At 40.8% G+C, this 20,221-nt stretch overlaps 1 protein-coding gene across 1 annotated transcript; it reads right to left on the reverse strand.

Annotated features, from left to right (window-relative positions):
* LOC138198111 (hemicentin-1-like) lies at positions 1-18,057 on the reverse strand. Its single transcript, XM_069149313.1, has 30 exons — positions 17,820-18,057; positions 17,377-17,673; positions 16,966-17,283; positions 16,598-16,882; positions 15,307-15,603; positions 14,896-15,213; positions 14,528-14,812; positions 13,237-13,533; positions 12,826-13,143; positions 12,458-12,742; positions 11,167-11,463; positions 10,756-11,073; positions 10,388-10,672; positions 9,097-9,393; positions 8,686-9,003; positions 8,318-8,602; positions 7,027-7,323; positions 6,616-6,933; positions 6,248-6,532; positions 4,957-5,253; positions 4,546-4,863; positions 4,178-4,462; positions 2,887-3,183; positions 2,476-2,793; positions 2,108-2,392; positions 1,644-1,973; positions 1,142-1,459; positions 759-1,046; positions 400-557; positions 1-222 (listed from the first exon to the last, which is right to left on the reverse strand). The coding sequence occupies exons 1-30, from the start codon at positions 17,965-17,967 to the stop codon at positions 214-216; spliced, it is 8,451 nt and encodes a 2,816-aa protein (XP_069005414.1). The 5' UTR covers positions 17,968-18,057; the 3' UTR covers positions 1-213.
* Between the last annotated feature and the right edge of the window lie 2,164 nt (positions 18,058-20,221).

Consider the following 20,221-nt stretch of genomic DNA (forward strand, 5'->3'; position numbering starts at 1 on the left):
TTTATTCATCACACTATACTTCATTTATTTGTTTATAGTTGTGCCACTTCCTCTTACATGTATGCCACACAAACAGATAACTGAAACATAAAAATAAATGAAATATAAAACAAACAAGAAAGAAAAATAAGTCATTACACTTTAAAAGTAGTCAGGCCAAAAAATATCTCCAAAAGTCCACATCATAAAATGGGGCCCATTCAGCGATCATCCTCATTTAGTCTAAAATGAAAACAAACAAACAGGGAATGTGTGAGAATCTGGTGAAAGTTTTGTTGAGAAGTATAAAAGTTTGATACAAATTAACCCAAATCATGAATAATTTCAAATATACAAAATATCAAACAGTAGAGATATCAAAACCAAGAACACAGCAGCATGATGGGTGCTGTATCTTACCTTAATCATGGTAACTAAGACACCGTAGATGAAGGTGATGAGGGAAAAACAGAAGAGAGGGAAAATCATGTACCAAGTTTCCACCCCTACGTCTTGGTTCACATCGGTGTGCATGATGTCATCTAAGACGTCACAATGCTCCAGATTGCCTGTGAAAGCTATAAAATTGGATTTGTTAGATACGTATGACAATGACTTTTTTTTTTTTTTTACATTCGAGAAAGAACTGTAAAGACATAAAAAAAGAAAAAAAAAAATCACAGTTACCAAACTGACTCAGTGTGTAAAGTATGTTATTAACATGTTATGTACAATCTTTAAAGTGAATGAAAAATTTCGATCAATGGATGAATGAGCACCTGGCTTAGAAGTAGTCAGGGACAGGGTGGTGTTTGCATGAGTCACCCTGCAGGTGATGACCTCTCCAGGTAAAGAGTTGCCCTGGGACAGACGAAGGTGGCTTCGGATACTGAACGTTCCATCCGGGCCTCTGTGGGGCGCACTAGTGTTGTAGTTCCAAAGTTCTGTGTCTTCATTGCGAAACCAAGTAATGTTGATGGATTCAGGGCTGAAGCCAAAGACAAGGCAGACACATTCACTGGAGCCCTGGAGTAAGAGGGCAGAAGGCTTGCTGTGGGTCACTGAAGCTGGGGAACAAATACATAGAATTTATTTATTTATTTATTTTTTTTAAAGGAGATGTTTAAACATTTTTAAGATTAAATGCTAATTTCCAGCTCACCAAACACATCATTTATAGAACTTTCAATGGGCGTTACAGACGACTCATGTCTGACAACACAGGAGTATGTAGACCTTTGGTCCTTAGTTTGGGATACATTAAATCTGCTGCTCATTGAATAGGTGCTGCTCCCAGAGGATTTCCATGCGGGACTGTTGACGTAACGAGATGCTGGGAGCCTCTGGCCATTCTCTTCCCAGTACACTACGATGTTAGATGGGAAAAATCCAGAAACTAGGCAAATGAGGGTGATGACATCAGACACAGACAGCTCAGAGGCAGTTGGTTGTGTTATCTTCACCGTCGGCGGATCCATGTCTTATGAAACACAGAGAAGAAAACGGAAAATAAGGCATTGTATTTTGGTTCTTGCAATTTTTAGTCATAACAAGAACAAGCATCATGGAGAGTATTATTTTTGTAAAACTGAGTTTCACAAACTTTTTGTCTTCAAGTATGTTGTAAAATTTCAGTGAGCGCTATGAGCAGTTTCTCATATTACCTCTACTTTTGCTTATATGGTCCTTGTAGCCCCAGTCAGAACATAGATGCCTTCCCTCACAAGACACTTGTTTATGCGCATGCCAGTCCTCCGCTGATACATTGAGGAAGCTCTGAAAAGTCTCCGTTCCATTGCGGTGACTCACGGGGGACTCCATATGGACATTATGGACAAAGTCTTTGTTACCCTCTACTTTCCAGGTGATGGAGAAATCCTTAAGACGAGGACCCACCAAGAGACAGGTAAATGTCACATGTCCCTTCTTCTGCAGCTGCTGTAGTGGTGGTCCCTGAACATAGACCCCGACTATCTGAGATGATGCTGGAGTTACTAAAAAAAGAAAATTACATTAAAGGAAAAGAAAGTGCAACACATTGAGTAATAATTACTAGAAAGAGAGTCTAAAATACATGATGTTGTAATTAATCAATGTATTATGATTAAAGGTTGTGTTTCTATTATACCTGAGCAGAAGCTGATGTTCTTTCTGACATTTGTATTCAGAGAAATGTCAGATACCTCACAACTGAAGACCTTCCTTGTTTTCCACTCTGTTTGAGGAATATGAAGTTGACTGGTCACTGCCACACGTTCATCTGCACCCATGCTGATGATATTAGTTGCTGGAAATGTTGGCTGTGACTCAGTGAACCATTTAATTTGAGGGTTGAAGCCTGATCCAGAGCACACCAGTGTCCGTGATCCTGACTCTTCACCAGGGGCCAGAAAAAGTTCCACTGATGGGTCCACTAAAGAGAGATGAATCAGTGCATCAGTGAATCCATAAACTCATTGTAAACAGACAAGTAAAGTGAAGAGTTCCTCCTCTCACCAAAAATATTGCCAGTTGAATTTGACTCAAAGCTGCTGCTGCTGGAAAAGCCTTGATTCACTTTGCAGGTGAAACTATTGTCTTTCTTCCAGAGATGTTGAGGGACAGAGAAGCGTCTGCTGATCGAAGGGAGGTCTGTGCCTTCAGGAAGATTAACATATTGTTTGTCAGAGATGTCAACACCATTGGCCTGGAAGGTGACATAGAGGTCACTGGAGGAGAGTTGTGTGATGTCACACTTAAGCACAGCTCCGTCTCCCTTCAGTAAATCTGGGAGAGATCTCCTGATCTCCACCACTGGAGCTCTGACTGCAGGTGCTGATGATACAGACAGAATACAAAGCAAAGGTTATTATTTAAGTCCTCTGTGTTCACCAGATATGTGATTTTCATGTTGTTAAGTGATCTTACCTGCAACACGGACTTTCTTTTCAGTGGATGAGAAGCACTTATGTTCTGCTCTGCATGTTACATGCTTCAGTTGCTTCCACTGACTCGAGGAAACCCTCATATTACTGCTTACATGAGTTGCGTTTGTGTCCTGCGTCCCTGTGGTACTGGATGAGACTCTCCCATCCATCAGCCAGGTCACTGTGGCACCAAAAACAGTGCGGACCGAACATGTAGCTGTCACCTCAGATGTTGACCTCATTACAGTCTTGAAGCTGGGAAGCTCCACATGGATGGAAGGACGGGTGCTTGAAGAAACTGTCGGTGAAAAGTACAAGAAAAAAGAACCATGAAGATAGACCAACTCATGAGTAAACCGTTTATGTAAAATATATGTTCTTCTACATTATAATACAATTTTTACATTACACTTCATAACTGCATTTCTTGGTAGTGTCTATATCAATACTTACTCAAACTACTATGCAAAATAAAAGGGGGGCATTTATGATGATAATGTTATGCAGGATAATCACTTTGGTTTTTCAACATAGCCAATTTCTGTTATTTAACTCATCGAATAGAGTAGCCTCGCCTGGTGTTACCAGATCCAGATTCACTGCGGTGAATATATGGGTCTGTGTACGCTTCATAGAGAATCATTTCCAATCTTTGCATCCTCCTGAGTGTAGATCTCGGGTTCATTTTGAAACTATTAGATCAGCTCTAATCAATTGCTGTTCGGTTAAATCGTCCAAATATTTTCCACCGCTGCAACTACATTTAGTGAAAAACAGTAGACTTCAACGCCATCGCATTTAACCACCAACACTGCTTGCTGATTGGTCTGCCCTTCAGTTGGCTGGGCAAACGTTGAGGCAAAATGGGTGTCCAAACTTTAATCACAGACCAAAACTGAAGCTGTGAGCAGCAGTTTGGCAGAGGCAGGCTAAAAGTAGCATGAACAGCATGTATAGTCAGTTTAAATGTGATTGTTAGCATGTCTGACCAATCCATGTGTATGTTACCAGGCCAGAACTAAACGGCAGAAAGACAATGTTACTGAGTGACTGGAGAGCAGAGCATCCAGTAAAGGAATACGATCATTCTGTGAAGAGTTGGACAATATTTAAAAACCTGTCAATTAAGGAGTTGCATTCACCAAGTGGACAGAAACACAACTTCAAATGTCCTCAGAGTAAACAGACAACGATTAATATACCTTTGAAGTTAAAAAATAACGTCTGTCATGGTCGTACAATTATTATTAATTATTGAATGCTTATGTTCTTCAGTTTTATTATGAACTTACCCGAGCAGAGGCTGATCTCCTTTTTGACATTTGTTTTCAGAGAAATGTCAGATACCTCACAACTGAAGACCTTCCCTGTTTTCCACTCTGTTTGAGGAATATGAAGTTGACTGGTCACTGCCACACGTTCATCTGCACCCATGCTGATGATATTAGTTGCTGGAAATGTTGGCTGTGACTCAGTGAACCATTTAATTTGAGGGTTGAAGCCTGATCCAGAGCACACGAGTGTCTGTGATCCTGACTCTTCACCAGGGGCCAGAAAAAGTTCCACTGATGGGTCCACTAAAGAGAGATGAATCAGTGCATCAGTGAATCCATAAACTCATTGTAAACAGACAAGTAAAGTGAAGAGTTCCTCCTCTCACCAAAAATATTGCCAGTTGAATTTGACTCAAAGCTGCTGCTGCTGGAAAAGCCTTGATTCACTTTGCAGGTGAAACTATTGTCTTTCTTCCAGAGATGTTGAGGGACAGAGAAGCGTCTGCTGATCGAAGGGAGGTCTGTGCCTTCAGGAAGATTAACATATTGTTTGTCAGAGATGTCAACACCATTGGCCTGGAAGGTGACATAGAGGTCACTGGAGGAGAGTTGTGTGATGTCACACTTAAGCACAGCTCCGTCTCCCTTCAGTAAATCTGGGAGAGATCTCCTGATCTCCACCACTGGAGCTCTGACTGCAGGTGCTGATGATACAGACAGAATACAAAGCAAAGGTTATTATTTAAGTCCTCTGTGTTCACCAGATATGTGATTTTCATGTTGTTAAGTGATCTTACCTGCAACACGGACTTTCTTTTCAGTGGATGAGAAGCACTTATGTTCTGCTCTGCATGTTACATGCTTCAGTTGCTTCCACTGACTCGAGGAAACCCTCATATTACTGCTTACATGAGTTGCGTTTGTGTCCTGCGTCACTGTGGTACTGGATGAGACTCTCCCATCCATCAGCCAGGTCACTGTGGCACCAAAAACAGTGCGGACCGAACATGTAGCTGTCACCTCAGATGTTGACATCATTACAGTCTTGAAGCTGGGAAGCTCCACATGGATGGAAGGACGGGTGCTTGAAGAAACTGTCGGTGAAAAGTACAAGAAAAAAGAACCATGAAGAGAGACCAACTCATGAGTAAACCGTTTATGTAAAATATATGTTCTTCTACATTATAATACAATTTTTACATTACACTTCATAACTGCATTTCTTGGTAGTGTCTATATCAATACTTACTCAAACTACTATGCAAAATAAAAGGGGGGCATTTATGATGATAATGTTATGCAGGATAATCACTTTGGTTTTTCAACATAGCCAATTTCTGTTATTTAACTCATCGAATAGAGTAGCCTCGCCTGGTGTTACCAGATCCAGATTCACTGCGGTGAATATATGGGTCTGTGTACGCTTCATAGAGAATCATTTCCAATCTTTGCATCCTCCTGAGTGTAGATCTCGGGTTCATTTTGAAACTATTAGATCAGCTCTAATCAATTGCTGTTCGGTTAAATCGTCCAAATATTTTCCACCGCTGCAACTACATTTAGTGAAAAACAGTAGACTTCAACGCCATCGCATTTAACCACCAACACTGCTTGCTGATTGGTCTGCCCTTCAGTTGGCTGGGCAAACGTTGAGGCAAAATGGGTGTCCAAACTTTAATCACAGACCAAAACTGAAGCTGTGAGCAGCAGTTTGGCAGAGGCAGGCTAAAAGTAGCATGAACAGCATGTATAGTCAGTTTAAATGTGATTGTTAGCATGTCTGACCAATCCATGTGTATGTTACCAGGCCAGAACTAAACGGCAGAAAGACAATGTTACTGAGTGACTGGAGAGCAGAGCATCCAGTAAAGGAATACGATCATTCTGTGAAGAGTTGGACAATATTTAAAAACCTGTCAATTAAGGAGTTGCATTCACCAAGTGGACAGAAACACAACTTCAAATGTCCTCAGAGTAAACAGACAACGATTAATATACCTTTGAAGTTAAAAAATAACGTCTGTCATGGTCGTACAATTATTATTAATTATTGAATGCTTATGTTCTTCAGTTTTATTATGAACTTACCCGAGCAGAGGCTGATCTCCTTTTTGACATTTGTTTTCAGAGAAATGTCAGATACCTCACAACTGAAGACCTTCCCTGTTTTCCACTCTGTTTGAGGAATATGAAGTTGACTGGTCACTGCCACACGTTCATCTGCACCCATGCTGATGATATTAGTTGCTGGAAATGTTGGCTGTGACTCAGTGAACCATTTAATTTGAGGGTTGAAGCCTGATCCAGAGCACACGAGTGTCTGTGATCCTGACTCTTCACCAGGGGCCAGAAAAAGTTCCACTGATGGGTCCACTAAAGAGAGATGAATCAGTGCATCAGTGAATCCATAAACTCATTGTAAACAGACAAGTAAAGTGAAGAGTTCCTCCTCTCACCAAAAATATTGCCAGTTGAATTTGACTCAAAGCTGCTGCTGCTGGAAAAGCCTTGATTCACTTTGCAGGTGAAACTATTGTCTTTCTTCCAGAGATGTTGAGGGACAGAGAAGCGTCTGCTGATCGAAGGGAGGTCTGTGCCTTCAGGAAGATTAACATATTGTTTGTCAGAGATGTCAACACCATTGGCCTGGAAGGTGACATAGAGGTCACTGGAGGAGAGTTGTGTGATGTCACACTTAAGCACAGCTCCGTCTCCCTTCAGTAAATCTGGGAGAGATCTCCTGATCTCCACCACTGGAGCTCTGACTGCAGGTGCTGATGATACAGACAGAATACAAAGCAAAGGTTATTATTTAAGTCCTCTGTGTTCACCAGATATGTGATTTTCATGTTGTTAAGTGATCTTACCTGCAACACGGACTTTCTTTTCAGTGGATGAGAAGCACTTATGTTCTGCTCTGCATGTTACATGCTTCAGTTGCTTCCACTGACTCGAGGAAACCCTCATATTACTGCTTACATGAGTTGCGTTTGTGTCCTGCGTCACTGTGGTACTGGATGAGACTCTCCCATCCATCAGCCAGGTCACTGTGGCACCAAAAACAGTGCGGACCGAACATGTAGCTGTCACCTCAGATGTTGACATCATTACAGTCTTGAAGCTGGGAAGCTCCACATGGATGGAAGGACGGGTGCTTGAAGAAACTGTCGGTGAAAAGTACAAGAAAAAAGAACCATGAAGAGAGACCAACTCATGAGTAAACCGTTTATGTAAAATATATGTTCTTCTACATTATAATACAATTTTTACATTACACTTCATAACTGCATTTCTTGGTAGTGTCTATATCAATACTTACTCAAACTACTATGCAAAATAAAAGGGGGGCATTTATGATGATAATGTTATGCAGGATAATCACTTTGGTTTTTCAACATAGCCAATTTCTGTTATTTAACTCATCGAATAGAGTAGCCTCGCCTGGTGTTACCAGATCCAGATTCACTGCGGTGAATATATGGGTCTGTGTACGCTTCATAGAGAATCATTTCCAATCTTTGCATCCTCCTGAGTGTAGATCTCGGGTTCATTTTGAAACTATTAGATCAGCTCTAATCAATTGCTGTTCGGTTAAATCGTCCAAATATTTTCCACCGCTGCAACTACATTTAGTGAAAAACAGTAGACTTCAACGCCATCGCATTTAACCACCAACACTGCTTGCTGATTGGTCTGCCCTTCAGTTGGCTGGGCAAACGTTGAGGCAAAATGGGTGTCCAAACTTTAATCACAGACCAAAACTGAAGCTGTGAGCAGCAGTTTGGCAGAGGCAGGCTAAAAGTAGCATGAACAGCATGTATAGTCAGTTTAAATGTGATTGTTAGCATGTCTGACCAATCCATGTGTATGTTACCAGGCCAGAACTAAACGGCAGAAAGACAATGTTACTGAGTGACTGGAGAGCAGAGCATCCAGTAAAGGAATACGATCATTCTGTGAAGAGTTGGACAATATTTAAAAACCTGTCAATTAAGGAGTTGCATTCACCAAGTGGACAGAAACACAACTTCAAATGTCCTCAGAGTAAACAGACAACGATTAATATACCTTTGAAGTTAAAAAATAACGTCTGTCATGGTCGTACAATTATTATTAATTATTGAATGCTTATGTTCTTCAGTTTTATTATGAACTTACCCGAGCAGAGGCTGATCTCCTTTTTGACATTTGTTTTCAGAGAAATGTCAGATACCTCACAACTGAAGACCTTCCCTGTTTTCCACTCTGTTTGAGGAATATGAAGTTGACTGGTCACTGCCACACGTTCATCTGCACCCATGCTGATGATATTAGTTGCTGGAAATGTTGGCTGTGACTCAGTGAACCATTTAATTTGAGGGTTGAAGCCTGATCCAGAGCACACGAGTGTCTGTGATCCTGACTCTTCACCAGGGGCCAGAAAAAGTTCCACTGATGGGTCCACTAAAGAGAGATGAATCAGTGCATCAGTGAATCCATAAACTCATTGTAAACAGACAAGTAAAGTGAAGAGTTCCTCCTCTCACCAAAAATATTGCCAGTTGAATTTGACTCAAAGCTGCTGCTGCTGGAAAAGCCTTGATTCACTTTGCAGGTGAAACTATTGTCTTTCTTCCAGAGATGTTGAGGGACAGAGAAGCGTCTGCTGATCGAAGGGAGGTCTGTGCCTTCAGGAAGATTAACATATTGTTTGTCAGAGATGTCAACACCATTGGCCTGGAAGGTGACATAGAGGTCACTGGAGGAGAGTTGTGTGATGTCACACTTAAGCACAGCTCCGTCTCCCTTCAGTAAATCTGGGAGAGATCTCCTGATCTCCACCACTGGAGCTCTGACTGCAGGTGCTGATGATACAGACAGAATACAAAGCAAAGGTTATTATTTAAGTCCTCTGTGTTCACCAGATATGTGATTTTCATGTTGTTAAGTGATCTTACCTGCAACACGGACTTTCTTTTCAGTGGATGAGAAGCACTTATGTTCTGCTCTGCATGTTACATGCTTCAGTTGCTTCCACTGACTCGAGGAAACCCTCATATTACTGCTTACATGAGTTGCGTTTGTGTCCTGCGTCACTGTGGTACTGGATGAGACTCTCCCATCCATCAGCCAGGTCACCGTGGCACCAAAAACAGTGCGGACCAAACATGTAGCTGTCACCTCAGATGTTGACGTCATTACAGTCTTGAAGCTGGGAAGCTCCACATGGATAGAAGGAGGGGTGCTTGAAGAAACTGTCGGTGAAAAGTACAAGAAAAAAGAACCATGAAGATAGACCAACTCATGAGTAAACCGTTTATGTAAAATATATGTTCTTCTACATTATAATACAATTTTTACATTACACTTCATAACTGCATTTCTTGGTAGTGTCTATATCAATACTTACTCAAACTACTATGCAAAATAAAAGGGGGGCATTTATGATGATAATGTTATGCAGGATAATCACTTTGGTTTTTCAACATAGCCAATTTCTGTTATTTAACTCATCGAATAGAGTAGCCTCGCCTGGTGTTACCAGATCCAGATTCACTGCGGTGAATATATGGGTCTGTGTACGCTTCATAGAGAATCATTTCCAATCTTTGCATCCTCCTGAGTGTAGATCTCGGGTTCATTTTGAAACTATTAGATCAGCTCTAATCAATTGCTGTTCGGTTAAATCGTCCAAATATTTTCCACCGCTGCAACTACATTTAGTGAAAAACAGTAGACTTCAACGCCATCGCATTTAACCACCAACACTGCTTGCTGATTGGTCTGCCCTTCAGTTGGCTGGGCAAACGTTGAGGCAAAATGGGTGTCCAAACTTTAATCACAGACCAAAACTGAAGCTGTGAGCAGCAGTTTGGCAGAGGCAGGCTAAAAGTAGCATGAACAGCATGTATAGTCAGTTTAAATGTGATTGTTAGCATGTCTGACCAATCCATGTGTATGTTACCAGGCCAGAACTAAACGGCAGAAAGACAATGTTACTGAGTGACTGGAGAGCAGAGCATCCAGTAAAGGAATACGATCATTCTGTGAAGAGTTGGACAATATTTAAAAACCTGTCAATTAAGGAGTTGCATTCACCAAGTGGACAGAAACACAACTTCAAATGTCCTCAGAGTAAACAGACAACGATTAATATACCTTTGAAGTTAAAAAATAACGTCTGTCATGGTCGTACAATTATTATTAATTATTGAATGCTTATGTTCTTCAGTTTTATTATGAACTTACCCGAGCAGAGGCTGATCTCCTTTTTGACATTTGTTTTCAGAGAAATGTCAGATACCTCACAACTGAAGACCTTCCCTGTTTTCCACTCTGTTTGAGGAATATGAAGTTGACTGGTCACTGCCACACGTTCATCTGCACCCATGCTGATGATATTAGTTGCTGGAAATGTTGGCTGTGACTCAGTGAACCATTTAATTTGAGGGTTGAAGCCTGATCCAGAGCACACGAGTGTCCGTGATCCTGACTCTTCACCAGGGGCCAGAAAAAGTTCCACTGATGGGTCCACTAAAGAGAGATGAATCAGTGCATCAGTGAATCCATAAACTCATTGTAAACAGACAAGTAAAGTGAAGAGTTCCTCCTCTCACCAAAAATATTGCCAGTTGAATTTGACTCAAAGCTGCTGCTGCTGGAAAAGCCTTGATTCACTTTGCAGGTGAAACTATTGTCTTTCTTCCAGAGATGTTGAGGGACAGAGAAGCGTCTGCTGATCGAAGGGAGGTCTGTGCCTTCAGGAAGATTAACATATTGTTTGTCAGAGATGTCAACACCATTGGCCTGGAAGGTGACATAGAGGTCACTGGAGGAGAGTTGTGTGATGTCACACTTAAGCACAGCTCCGTCTCCCTTCAGTAAATCTGGGAGAGATCTCCTGATCTCCACCACTGGAGCTCTGACTGCAGGTGCTGATGATACAGACAGAATACAAAGCAAAGGTTATTATTTAAGTCCTCTGTGTTCACCAGATATGTGATTTTCATGTTGTTAAGTGATCTTACCTGCAACACGGACTTTCTTTTCAGTGGATGAGAAGCACTTATGTTCTGCTCTGCATGTTACATGCTTCAGTTGCTTCCACTGACTCGAGGAAACCCTCATATTACTGCTTACATGAGTTGCGTTTGTGTCCTGCGTCACTGTGGTACTGGATGAGACTCTCCCATCCATCAGCCAGGTCACCGTGGCACCAAAAACAGTGCGGACCAAACATGTAGCTGTCACCTCAGATGTTGACGTCATTACAGTCTTGAAGCTGGGAAGCTCCACATGGATAGAAGGAGGGGTGCTTGAAGAAACTGTCGGTGAAAAGTACAAGAAAAAAGAACCATGAAGATAGACCAACTCATGAGTAAACCGTTTATGTAAAATATATGTTCTTCTACATTATAATACAATTTTTACATTACACTTCATAACTGCATTTCTTGGTAGTGTCTATATCAATACTTACTCAAACTACTATGCAAAATAAAAGGGGGGCATTTATGATGATAATGTTATGCAGGATAATCACTTTGGTTTTTCAACATAGCCAATTTCTGTTATTTAACTCATCGAATAGAGTAGCCTCGCCTGGTGTTACCAGATCCAGATTCACTGCGGTGAATATATGGGTCTGTGTACGCTTCATAGAGAATCATTTCCAATCTTTGCATCCTCCTGAGTGTAGATCTCGGGTTCATTTTGAAACTATTAGATCAGCTCTAATCAATTGCTGTTCGGTTAAATCGTCCAAATATTTTCCACCGCTGCAACTACATTTAGTGAAAAACAGTAGACTTCAACGCCATCGCATTTAACCACCAACACTGCTTGCTGATTGGTCTGCCCTTCAGTTGGCTGGGCAAACGTTGAGGCAAAATGGGTGTCCAAACTTTAATCACAGACCAAAACTGAAGCTGTGAGCAGCAGTTTGGCAGAGGCAGGCTAAAAGTAGCATGAACAGCATGTATAGTCAGTTTAAATGTGATTGTTAGCATGTCTGACCAATCCATGTGTATGTTACCAGGCCAGAACTAAACGGCAGAAAGACAATGTTACTGAGTGACTGGAGAGCAGAGCATCCAGTAAAGGAATACGATCATTCTGTGAAGAGTTGGACAATATTTAAAAACCTGTCAATTAAGGAGTTGCATTCACCAAGTGGACAGAAACACAACTTCAAATGTCCTCAGAGTAAACAGACAACGATTAATATACCTTTGAAGTTAAAAAATAACGTCTGTCATGGTCGTACAATTATTATTAATTATTGAATGCTTATGTTCTTCAGTTTTATTATGAACTTACCCGAGCAGAGGCTGATCTCCTTTTTGACATTTGTTTTCAGAGAAATGTCAGATACCTCACAACTGAAGACCTTCCCTGTTTTCCACTCTGTTTGAGGAATATGAAGTTGACTGGTCACTGCCACACGTTCATCTGCACCCATGCTGATGATATTAGTTGCTGGAAATGTTGGCTGTGACTCAGTGAACCATTTAATTTGAGGGTTGAAGCCTGATCCAGAGCACACGAGTGTCCGTGATCCTGACTCTTCACCAGGGGCCAGAAAAAGTTCCACTGATGGGTCCACTAAAGAGAGATGAATCAGTGCATCAGTGAATCCATAAACTCATTGTAAACAGACAAATAAAGTGAAGAGTTCCTCCTCTCACCAAAAATATTGCCAGTTGAATTTGACTCAAAGCTGCTGCTGCTGGAAAAGCCTTGATTCACTTTGCAGGTGAAACTATTGTCTTTCTTCCAGAGATGTTGAGGGACAGAGAAGCGTCTGCTGATCGAAGGGAGGTCTGTGCCTTCAGGAAGATTAACATATTGTTTGTCAGAGATGTCAACACCATTGGCCTGGAAGGTGACATAGAGGTCACTGGAGGAGAGTTGTGTGATGTCACACTTAAGCACAGCTCCGTCTCCCTTCAGTAAATCTGGGAGAGATCTCCTGATCTCCACCACTGGAGCTCTGACTGCAGGTGCTGATGATACAGACAGAATACAAAGCAAAGGTTATTATTTAAGTCCTCTGTGTTCACCAGATATGTGATTTTCATGTTGTTAAGTGATCTTACCTGCAACACGGACTTTCTTTTCAGTGGATGAGAAGCACTTATGTTCTGCTCTGCATGTTACATGCTTCAGTTGCTTCCACTGACTCGAGGAAACCCTCATATTACTGCTTACATGAGTTGCGTTTGTGTCCTGCGTCACTGTGGTACTGGATGAGACTCTCCCATCCATCAGCCAGGTCACCGTGGCACCAAAAACAGTGCGGACCAAACATGTAGCTGTCACCTCAGATGTTGACGTCATTACAGTCTTGAAGCTGGGAAGCTCCACATGGATGGAAGGAGGGGTGCTTGAAGAAACTGTCGGTGAAAAGTACAAGAAAAAAGAACCATGAAGATAGACCAACTCATGAGTAAACCGTTTATGTAAAATATATGTTCTTCTACATTATAATACAATTTTTACATTACACTTCATAACTGCATTTCTTGGTAGTGTCTATATCAATACTTACTCAAACTACTATGCAAAATAAAAGGGGGGCATTTATGATGATAATGTTATGCAGGATAATCACTTTGGTTTTTCAACATAGCCAATTTCTGTTATTTAACTCATCGAATAGAGTAGCCTCGCCTGGTGTTACCAGATCCAGATTCACTGCGGTGAATATATGGGTCTGTGTACGCTTCATAGAGAATCATTTCCAATCTTTGCATCCTCCTGAGTGTAGATCTCGGGTTCATTTTGAAACTATTAGATCAGCTCTAATCAATTGCTGTTCGGTTAAATCGTCCAAATATTTTCCACCGCTGCAACTACATTTAGTGAAAAACAGTAGACTTCAACGCCATCGCATTTAACCACCAACACTGCTTGCTGATTGGTCTGCCCTTCAGTTGGCTGGGCAAACGTTGAGGCAAAATGGGTGTCCAAACTTTAATCACAGACCAAAACTGAAGCTGTGAGCAGCAGTTTGGCAGAGGCAGGCTAAAAGTAGCATGAACAGCATGTATAGTCAGTTTAAATGTGATTGTTAGCATGTCTGACCAATCCATGTGTATGTTACCAGGCCAGAACTAAACGGCAGAAAGACAATGTTACTGAGTGACTGGAGAGCAGAGCATCCAGTAAAGGAATACGATCATTCTGTGAAGAGTTGGACAATATTTAAAAACCTGTCAATTAAGGAGTTGCATTCACCAAGTGGACAGAAACACAACTTCAAATGTCCTCAGAGTAAACAGACAACGATTAATATACCTTTGAAGTTAAAAAATAACGTCTGTCATGGTCGTACAATTATTATTAATTATTGAATGCTTATGTTCTTCAGTTTTATTATGAACTTACCCGAGCAGAGGCTGATCTCCTTTTTGACATTTGTTTTCAGAGAAATGTCAGATACCTCACAACTGAAGACCTTCCCTGTTTTCCACTCTGTTTGAGGAATATGAAGTTGACTGGTCACTGCCACACGTTCATCTGCACCCATGCTGATGATATTAGTTGCTGGAAATGTTGGCTGTGACTCAGTGAACCATTTAATTTGAGGGTTGAAGCCTGATCCAGAGCACACGAGTGTCTGTGATCCTGACTCTTCACCAGGGGCCAGAAAAAGTTCCACTGATGGGTCCACTAAAGAGAGATGAATCAGTGCATCAGTGAATCCATAAACTCATTGTAAACAGACAAATAAAGTGAAGAGTTCCTCCTCTCACCAAAAATATTGCCAGTTGAATTTGACTCAAAGCTGCTGCTGCTGGAAAAGCCTTGATTCACTTTGCAGGTGAAACTATTGTCTTTCTTCCAGAGATGTTGAGGGACAGAGAAGCGTCTGCTGATCGAAGGGAGGTCTGTGCCTTCAGGAAGATTAACATATTGTTTGTCAGAGATGTCAACACCATTGGCCTGGAAGGTGACATAGAGGTCACTGGAGGAGAGTTGTGTGATGTCACACTTAAGCACAGCTCCGTCTCCCTTCAGTAAATCTGGGAGAGATCTCCTGATCTCCACCACTGGAGCTCTGACTGCAGGTGCTGATGATACAGACAGAATACAAAGCAAAGGTTATTATTTAAGTCCTCTGTGTTCACCAGATATGTGATTTTCATGTTGTTAAGTGATCTTACCTGCAACACGGACTTTCTTTTCAGTGGATGAGAAGCACTTATGTTCTGCTCTGCATGTTACATGCTTCAGTTGCTTCCACTGACTCGAGGAAACCCTCATATTACTGCTTACATGAGTTGCGTTTGTGTCCTGCGTCACTGTGGTACTGGATGAGACTCTCCCATCCATCAGCCAGGTCACCGTGGCACCAAAAACAGTGCGGACCAAACATGTAGCTGTCACCTCAGATGTTGACGTCATTACAGTCTTGAAGCTGGGAAGCTCCACATGGATAGAAGGAGGGGTGCTTGAAGAAACTGTCGGTGAAAAGTACAAGAAAAAAGAACCATGAAGATAGACCAACTCATGAGTAAACCGTTTATGTAAAATATATGTTCTTCTACATTATAATACAATTTTTACATTACACTTCATAACTGCATTTCTTGGTAGTGTCTATATCAATACTTACTCAAACTACTATGCAAAATAAAAGGGGGGCATTTATGATGATAATGTTATGCAGGATAATCACTTTGGTTTTTCAACATAGCCAATTTCTGTTATTTAACTCATCGAATAGAGTAGCCTCGCCTGGTGTTACCAGATCCAGATTCACTGCGGTGAATATATGGGTCTGTGTACGCTTCATAGAGAATCATTTCCAATCTTTGCATCCTCCTGAGTGTAGATCTCGGGTTCATTTTGAAACTATTAGATCAGCTCTAATCAATTGCTGTTCGGTTAAATCGTCCAAATATTTTCCACCGCTGCAACTACATTTAGTGAAAAACAGTAGACTTCAACACCATCGCATTTAACCACCAACACTGCTTGCTGATTGGTCTGCCCTTCAGTTGGCTGGGCAAACGTTGAGGCAAAATGGGTGTCCAAACTTTAATCACAGACCAAAACTGAAGCTGTGAGCAGCAGTTTGGCAGAGGCAGGCTAAAAGTAGCATGAACAGCATGTATAGTCAGTTTAAATGTGATTGTTAGCATGTCTGACCAATCCATGTGTATGTTACCAGGCCAGAACTAAACGGCAGAAAGACAATGTTACTGAGTGACTGGAGAGCAGAGCATCCAGTAAAGGAATACGATCATTCTGTGAAGAGTTGGACAATATTTAAAAACCTGTCAATTAAGGAGTTGCATTCACCAAGTGGACAGAAACACAACTTCAAATGTCCTCAGAGTAAACAGACAACGATTAATATACCTTTGAAGTTAAAAAATAACATCTGTCATGGTCGTACAATTATTATTAATTATTGAATGCTTATGTTCTTCAGTTTTATTATGAACTTACCCGAGCAGAGGCTGATCTCCTTTTTGACATTTGTTTTCAGAGAAATGTCAGATACCTCACAACTGAAGACCTTCCCTGTTTTCCACTCTGTTTGAGGAATATGAAGTTGACTGGTCACTGCCACACGTTCATCTGCACCCATGCTGATGATATTAGTTGCTGGAAATGTTGGCTGTGACTCAGTGAACCATTTAATTTGAGGGTTGAAGCCTGATCCAGAGCACACGAGTGTCTGTGATCCTGACTCTTCACCAGGGGCCAGAAAAAGTTCCACTGATGGGTCCACTAAAGAGAGATGAATCAGTGCATCAGTGAATCCATAAACTCATTGTAAACAGACAAGTAAAGTGAAGAGTTCCTCCTCTCACCAAAAATATTGCCAGTTGAATTTGACTCAAAGCTGCTGCTGCTGGAAAAGCCTTGATTCACTTTGCAGGTGAAACTATTGTCTTTCTTCCAGAGATGTTGAGGGACAGAGAAGCGTCTGCTGATCGAAGGGAGGTCTGTGCCTTCAGGAAGATTAACATATTGTTTGTCAGAGATGTTAACACCATTGGCCTGGAAGATGACATAGAGGTCACTGGAGGAGATTTGTGTGATGTCACACTTAAGCACAGCTCCGTCTCCCTTCAGTAAATCTGGGAGAGATCTCCTGATCTCCACCACTGGAGCTCTGACTGCAGGTGCTGATGATACAGACAGAATACAAAGCAAAGGTTATTATTTAAGTCCTCTGTGTTCACCAGATATGTGATTTTCGTGTTGTTAAGTGATCTTACCTGCAACACGGACTGTCTTATCAGTGGATGAGAAGCACTTATGTTCTGCTCTGCATGTTACATGCTTCAGTTGCTTCCACTGACTCGAGGAAACCGTCATATTACTGCTTACATGAGTTGCGTTTGTGTCCTGCGTCACTGTGGTACTGGATGAGACTCTCCCATCCATCAGCCAGGTCACCGTGGCACCAAAAACAGTGCGGACCAAACATGTAGCTGTCACCTCAGATGTTGACATCATTACAGTCTTGAAGCTGGGAAGCTCCACATGGATGGAAGGACGGGTGCTTCCATAGACTGTCGGTAAAATATGTTGGTGCATAAATGTTAAACTCATTAAAACTCCTCAGTTTATTACAAACTGTATTTTTTATTTTAAAATATTCACAACATAACCTAAAATGTGAAATGTGCTATGAGACATTAGCTTTGAATATACTTACTTTGACATATGCTTATTGTTTCCTCAATTTCGTTCTTTTCATGGATGGACTTGCACGTAAAACTTGAGCCTCCTTCCCACTTGTTCCGATCCGGCTTAATCTCGCTGCTTAGACTGAAGGTTTTTTCTTCTCCCGCCATGCTCTCCATCTTCCTTTTGATTGGGTCAGGGTTTATACCCTGTCTGTCTTGTTGCCACTCTACAGTCAATTTCTCTGGATAAAAGCCACTTAGGGTGCAGACGAGTCTCACCGGTGAGTCCCCAAATTCTCCCTTCCAGAGAGGGAGCAATGTGATGTTTGGAGAGACAACCCGCGGTTCTGAGACAGAGCAGAGATTACTTTATCTTTACATGCCTCTTCGTAAATCTTTTAACGTGAAACAACACATAAAAGGTTATACATACCTTCATATTTTAGTAAGTAACCAACTGTTCAGTCTTACGTCTAAGTGCAATATGTTTGTATTTCGGCTAGATGGCAGAGTTGTACTTTAAACTGTTTAGTGTTGTCGACTCAGGTGGAGATAGGGCTGAAAGTCTGTTGCACAGATGTTGAGCATGATAGGACAGAGTCATTGGGGCTTGCAGCAAGCGGAAGCATTGAGTTACACCCAGGTCCCAGAAAAAGTCCCAACATAGAGAAGTGAAACAGTGCAAAGAGCAACGGAGCATAGCAGACACCAGGTGTGAGGGGTGGTTATGCCAGTAAGAGAAACAGTATACATTTAAATATCTCGTGTCAGTTTACATATGTTACCACATTTCTTTTACATGGCTTCTCATGACTTTGCCAAAGGTTTTAGTTCTCACATCTAGCAATAACAAAAGCTGAAAACTAAATCACTGTAAAAAAAAAAATATCCTCGTTTACATATTGCGTTGAATGTGGGCTGTTGATTCCAGGTGCTGGGGATGTGATGAACATCAAAGCATATTAAATCGTAAAGAGAAGACAAAATGTTAAAATAAACAAATCATACACTTATATTATGTTACTTGTATGGGTAAAATTACGCACATTATGATTAGTTTAAAAATAATGCAATACAGAAAAAAACTGAAGGAGCAATATCAATGGGTATCTTCATTTAGACATTTATTTTCAAAAAAGACAAAAATGTTATAATCATAATAGAAAAAGTGACAGTTGTGATTGCTTACATGATACTATCAGCTTATAAAAAAAAAAAAATGCATGAAATTGTTTTTTTTACAGACTTGCTCCAATATCCCCCTGTTTCATTTGATCTGAAAAAAAGATTAAAAAAAAAATAAATTAAAAAGTATGGATGAGTAAACTCCAAAATGTAACCAACACCAAAATGTTAAGATTCCTCCTATTTGTCACCAGTTAAAGGTAGGGTTATATTTTTTATACACATCACAGCTACAACATGGCACCATCACAAAGTATTTTTTTTTTTCTAAAAAGTTTGACTTGTATTAATATACCAACATGTTGCATTCAAAATGTTCCAATTTACCTCTATGGTTGTTTGTTGTACTTATCAGACAAATTCATGTCGCTCAATGAGCTTATTTTTGGATACAATTGTACAATAACAGCAACACCACTACAATAGTGCTTAAATCTAAAATAGCATTTACTATTTGTCAGGTCACAGGGATGAAACAACACTGATATGATCTGTAAAACTCTTTGCTTTTGAAAGGTGAGTCATATCTATAATTTTGATAAAAATCACCTCTTTATGCGTTAAATTTCTTAAACACGTGTTGTTATCATTACTAGTTCAAATTTGTCTGCAATTACATTTAAGAATTGGAATAAAGTGACATTTAATAGTTGGAGCGGTTGTAGAAATGTTAGTTTTTGATGAAAGTATTTGCAGCAACAATGCAGTGTGACTTTTACTCAAGCAGTTATTTTATCATGACTTTATGATGATTATTAATGTGTTACTGACTATGACCGTTACAAATCCACTGGCGTTCCACTCATGTTACAAGGTGTTTACTTCCAACTTACCAACCTTCCAAAACAAACTAACATGTAAACTCATCATTACCTTGAAAGCAGTGGTTCCAACAGTGAACAGCAGAGTGATGAGGAAGAGAAAGATGAAGGTGATGGCTGTCTTTGCCATGTTATCTTGCTCTGCCTCCGTGGCCATGTGCAGTTGAGAGTTAGTTTCAATCAGGAACTCTGAATGAGGTGTACACAGTAATTATTGGGTTAATACCTGGGACACTCCACATTCAGCTTGTGAGACACTGACCAATAAATTCAATTAACTTCTGATGTTAGGCTAAGATATTTCATGGATTTCATCTGGGAATCATTTAATCAGTCAATCCCAGTGTAGATCTGATCACAACACTTACTGATGTCTAGCGACACAATACACGAGTGCACAATAAGGCTTAAAGGTTCTGCATGTG

This window comes from Embiotoca jacksoni, unplaced genomic scaffold (assembly GCF_022577435.1).
Source record: "Embiotoca jacksoni isolate LCO1_2020_lvr unplaced genomic scaffold, fEmbJac1.0.p SCAF_15, whole genome shotgun sequence".
Classification (NCBI taxonomy): domain Eukaryota; kingdom Metazoa; phylum Chordata; class Actinopteri; family Embiotocidae; genus Embiotoca; species Embiotoca jacksoni.

Bases quoted from the DNA above. Each gene is read 5' to 3' on its own strand.
- LOC138198111 (XM_069149313.1), bottom strand. From the start codon at position 17,967: ATGGAGAGCATGGCGGGAGAAGAAAAAACCTTCAGTCTAAGCAGCGAG. The intron at 14,813-14,895 runs GTGAGAGGAGGA...ATCTCTCTTTAG, and splicing joins TTCAACTGGCAATATTTTTG to TGGACCCATCAGTGGAACTT. The intron at 13,144-13,236 runs GTAAGATCACTT...CTGTATCATCAG, and splicing joins AAAGAAAGTCCGTGTTGCAG to CACCTGCAGTCAGAGCTCCA.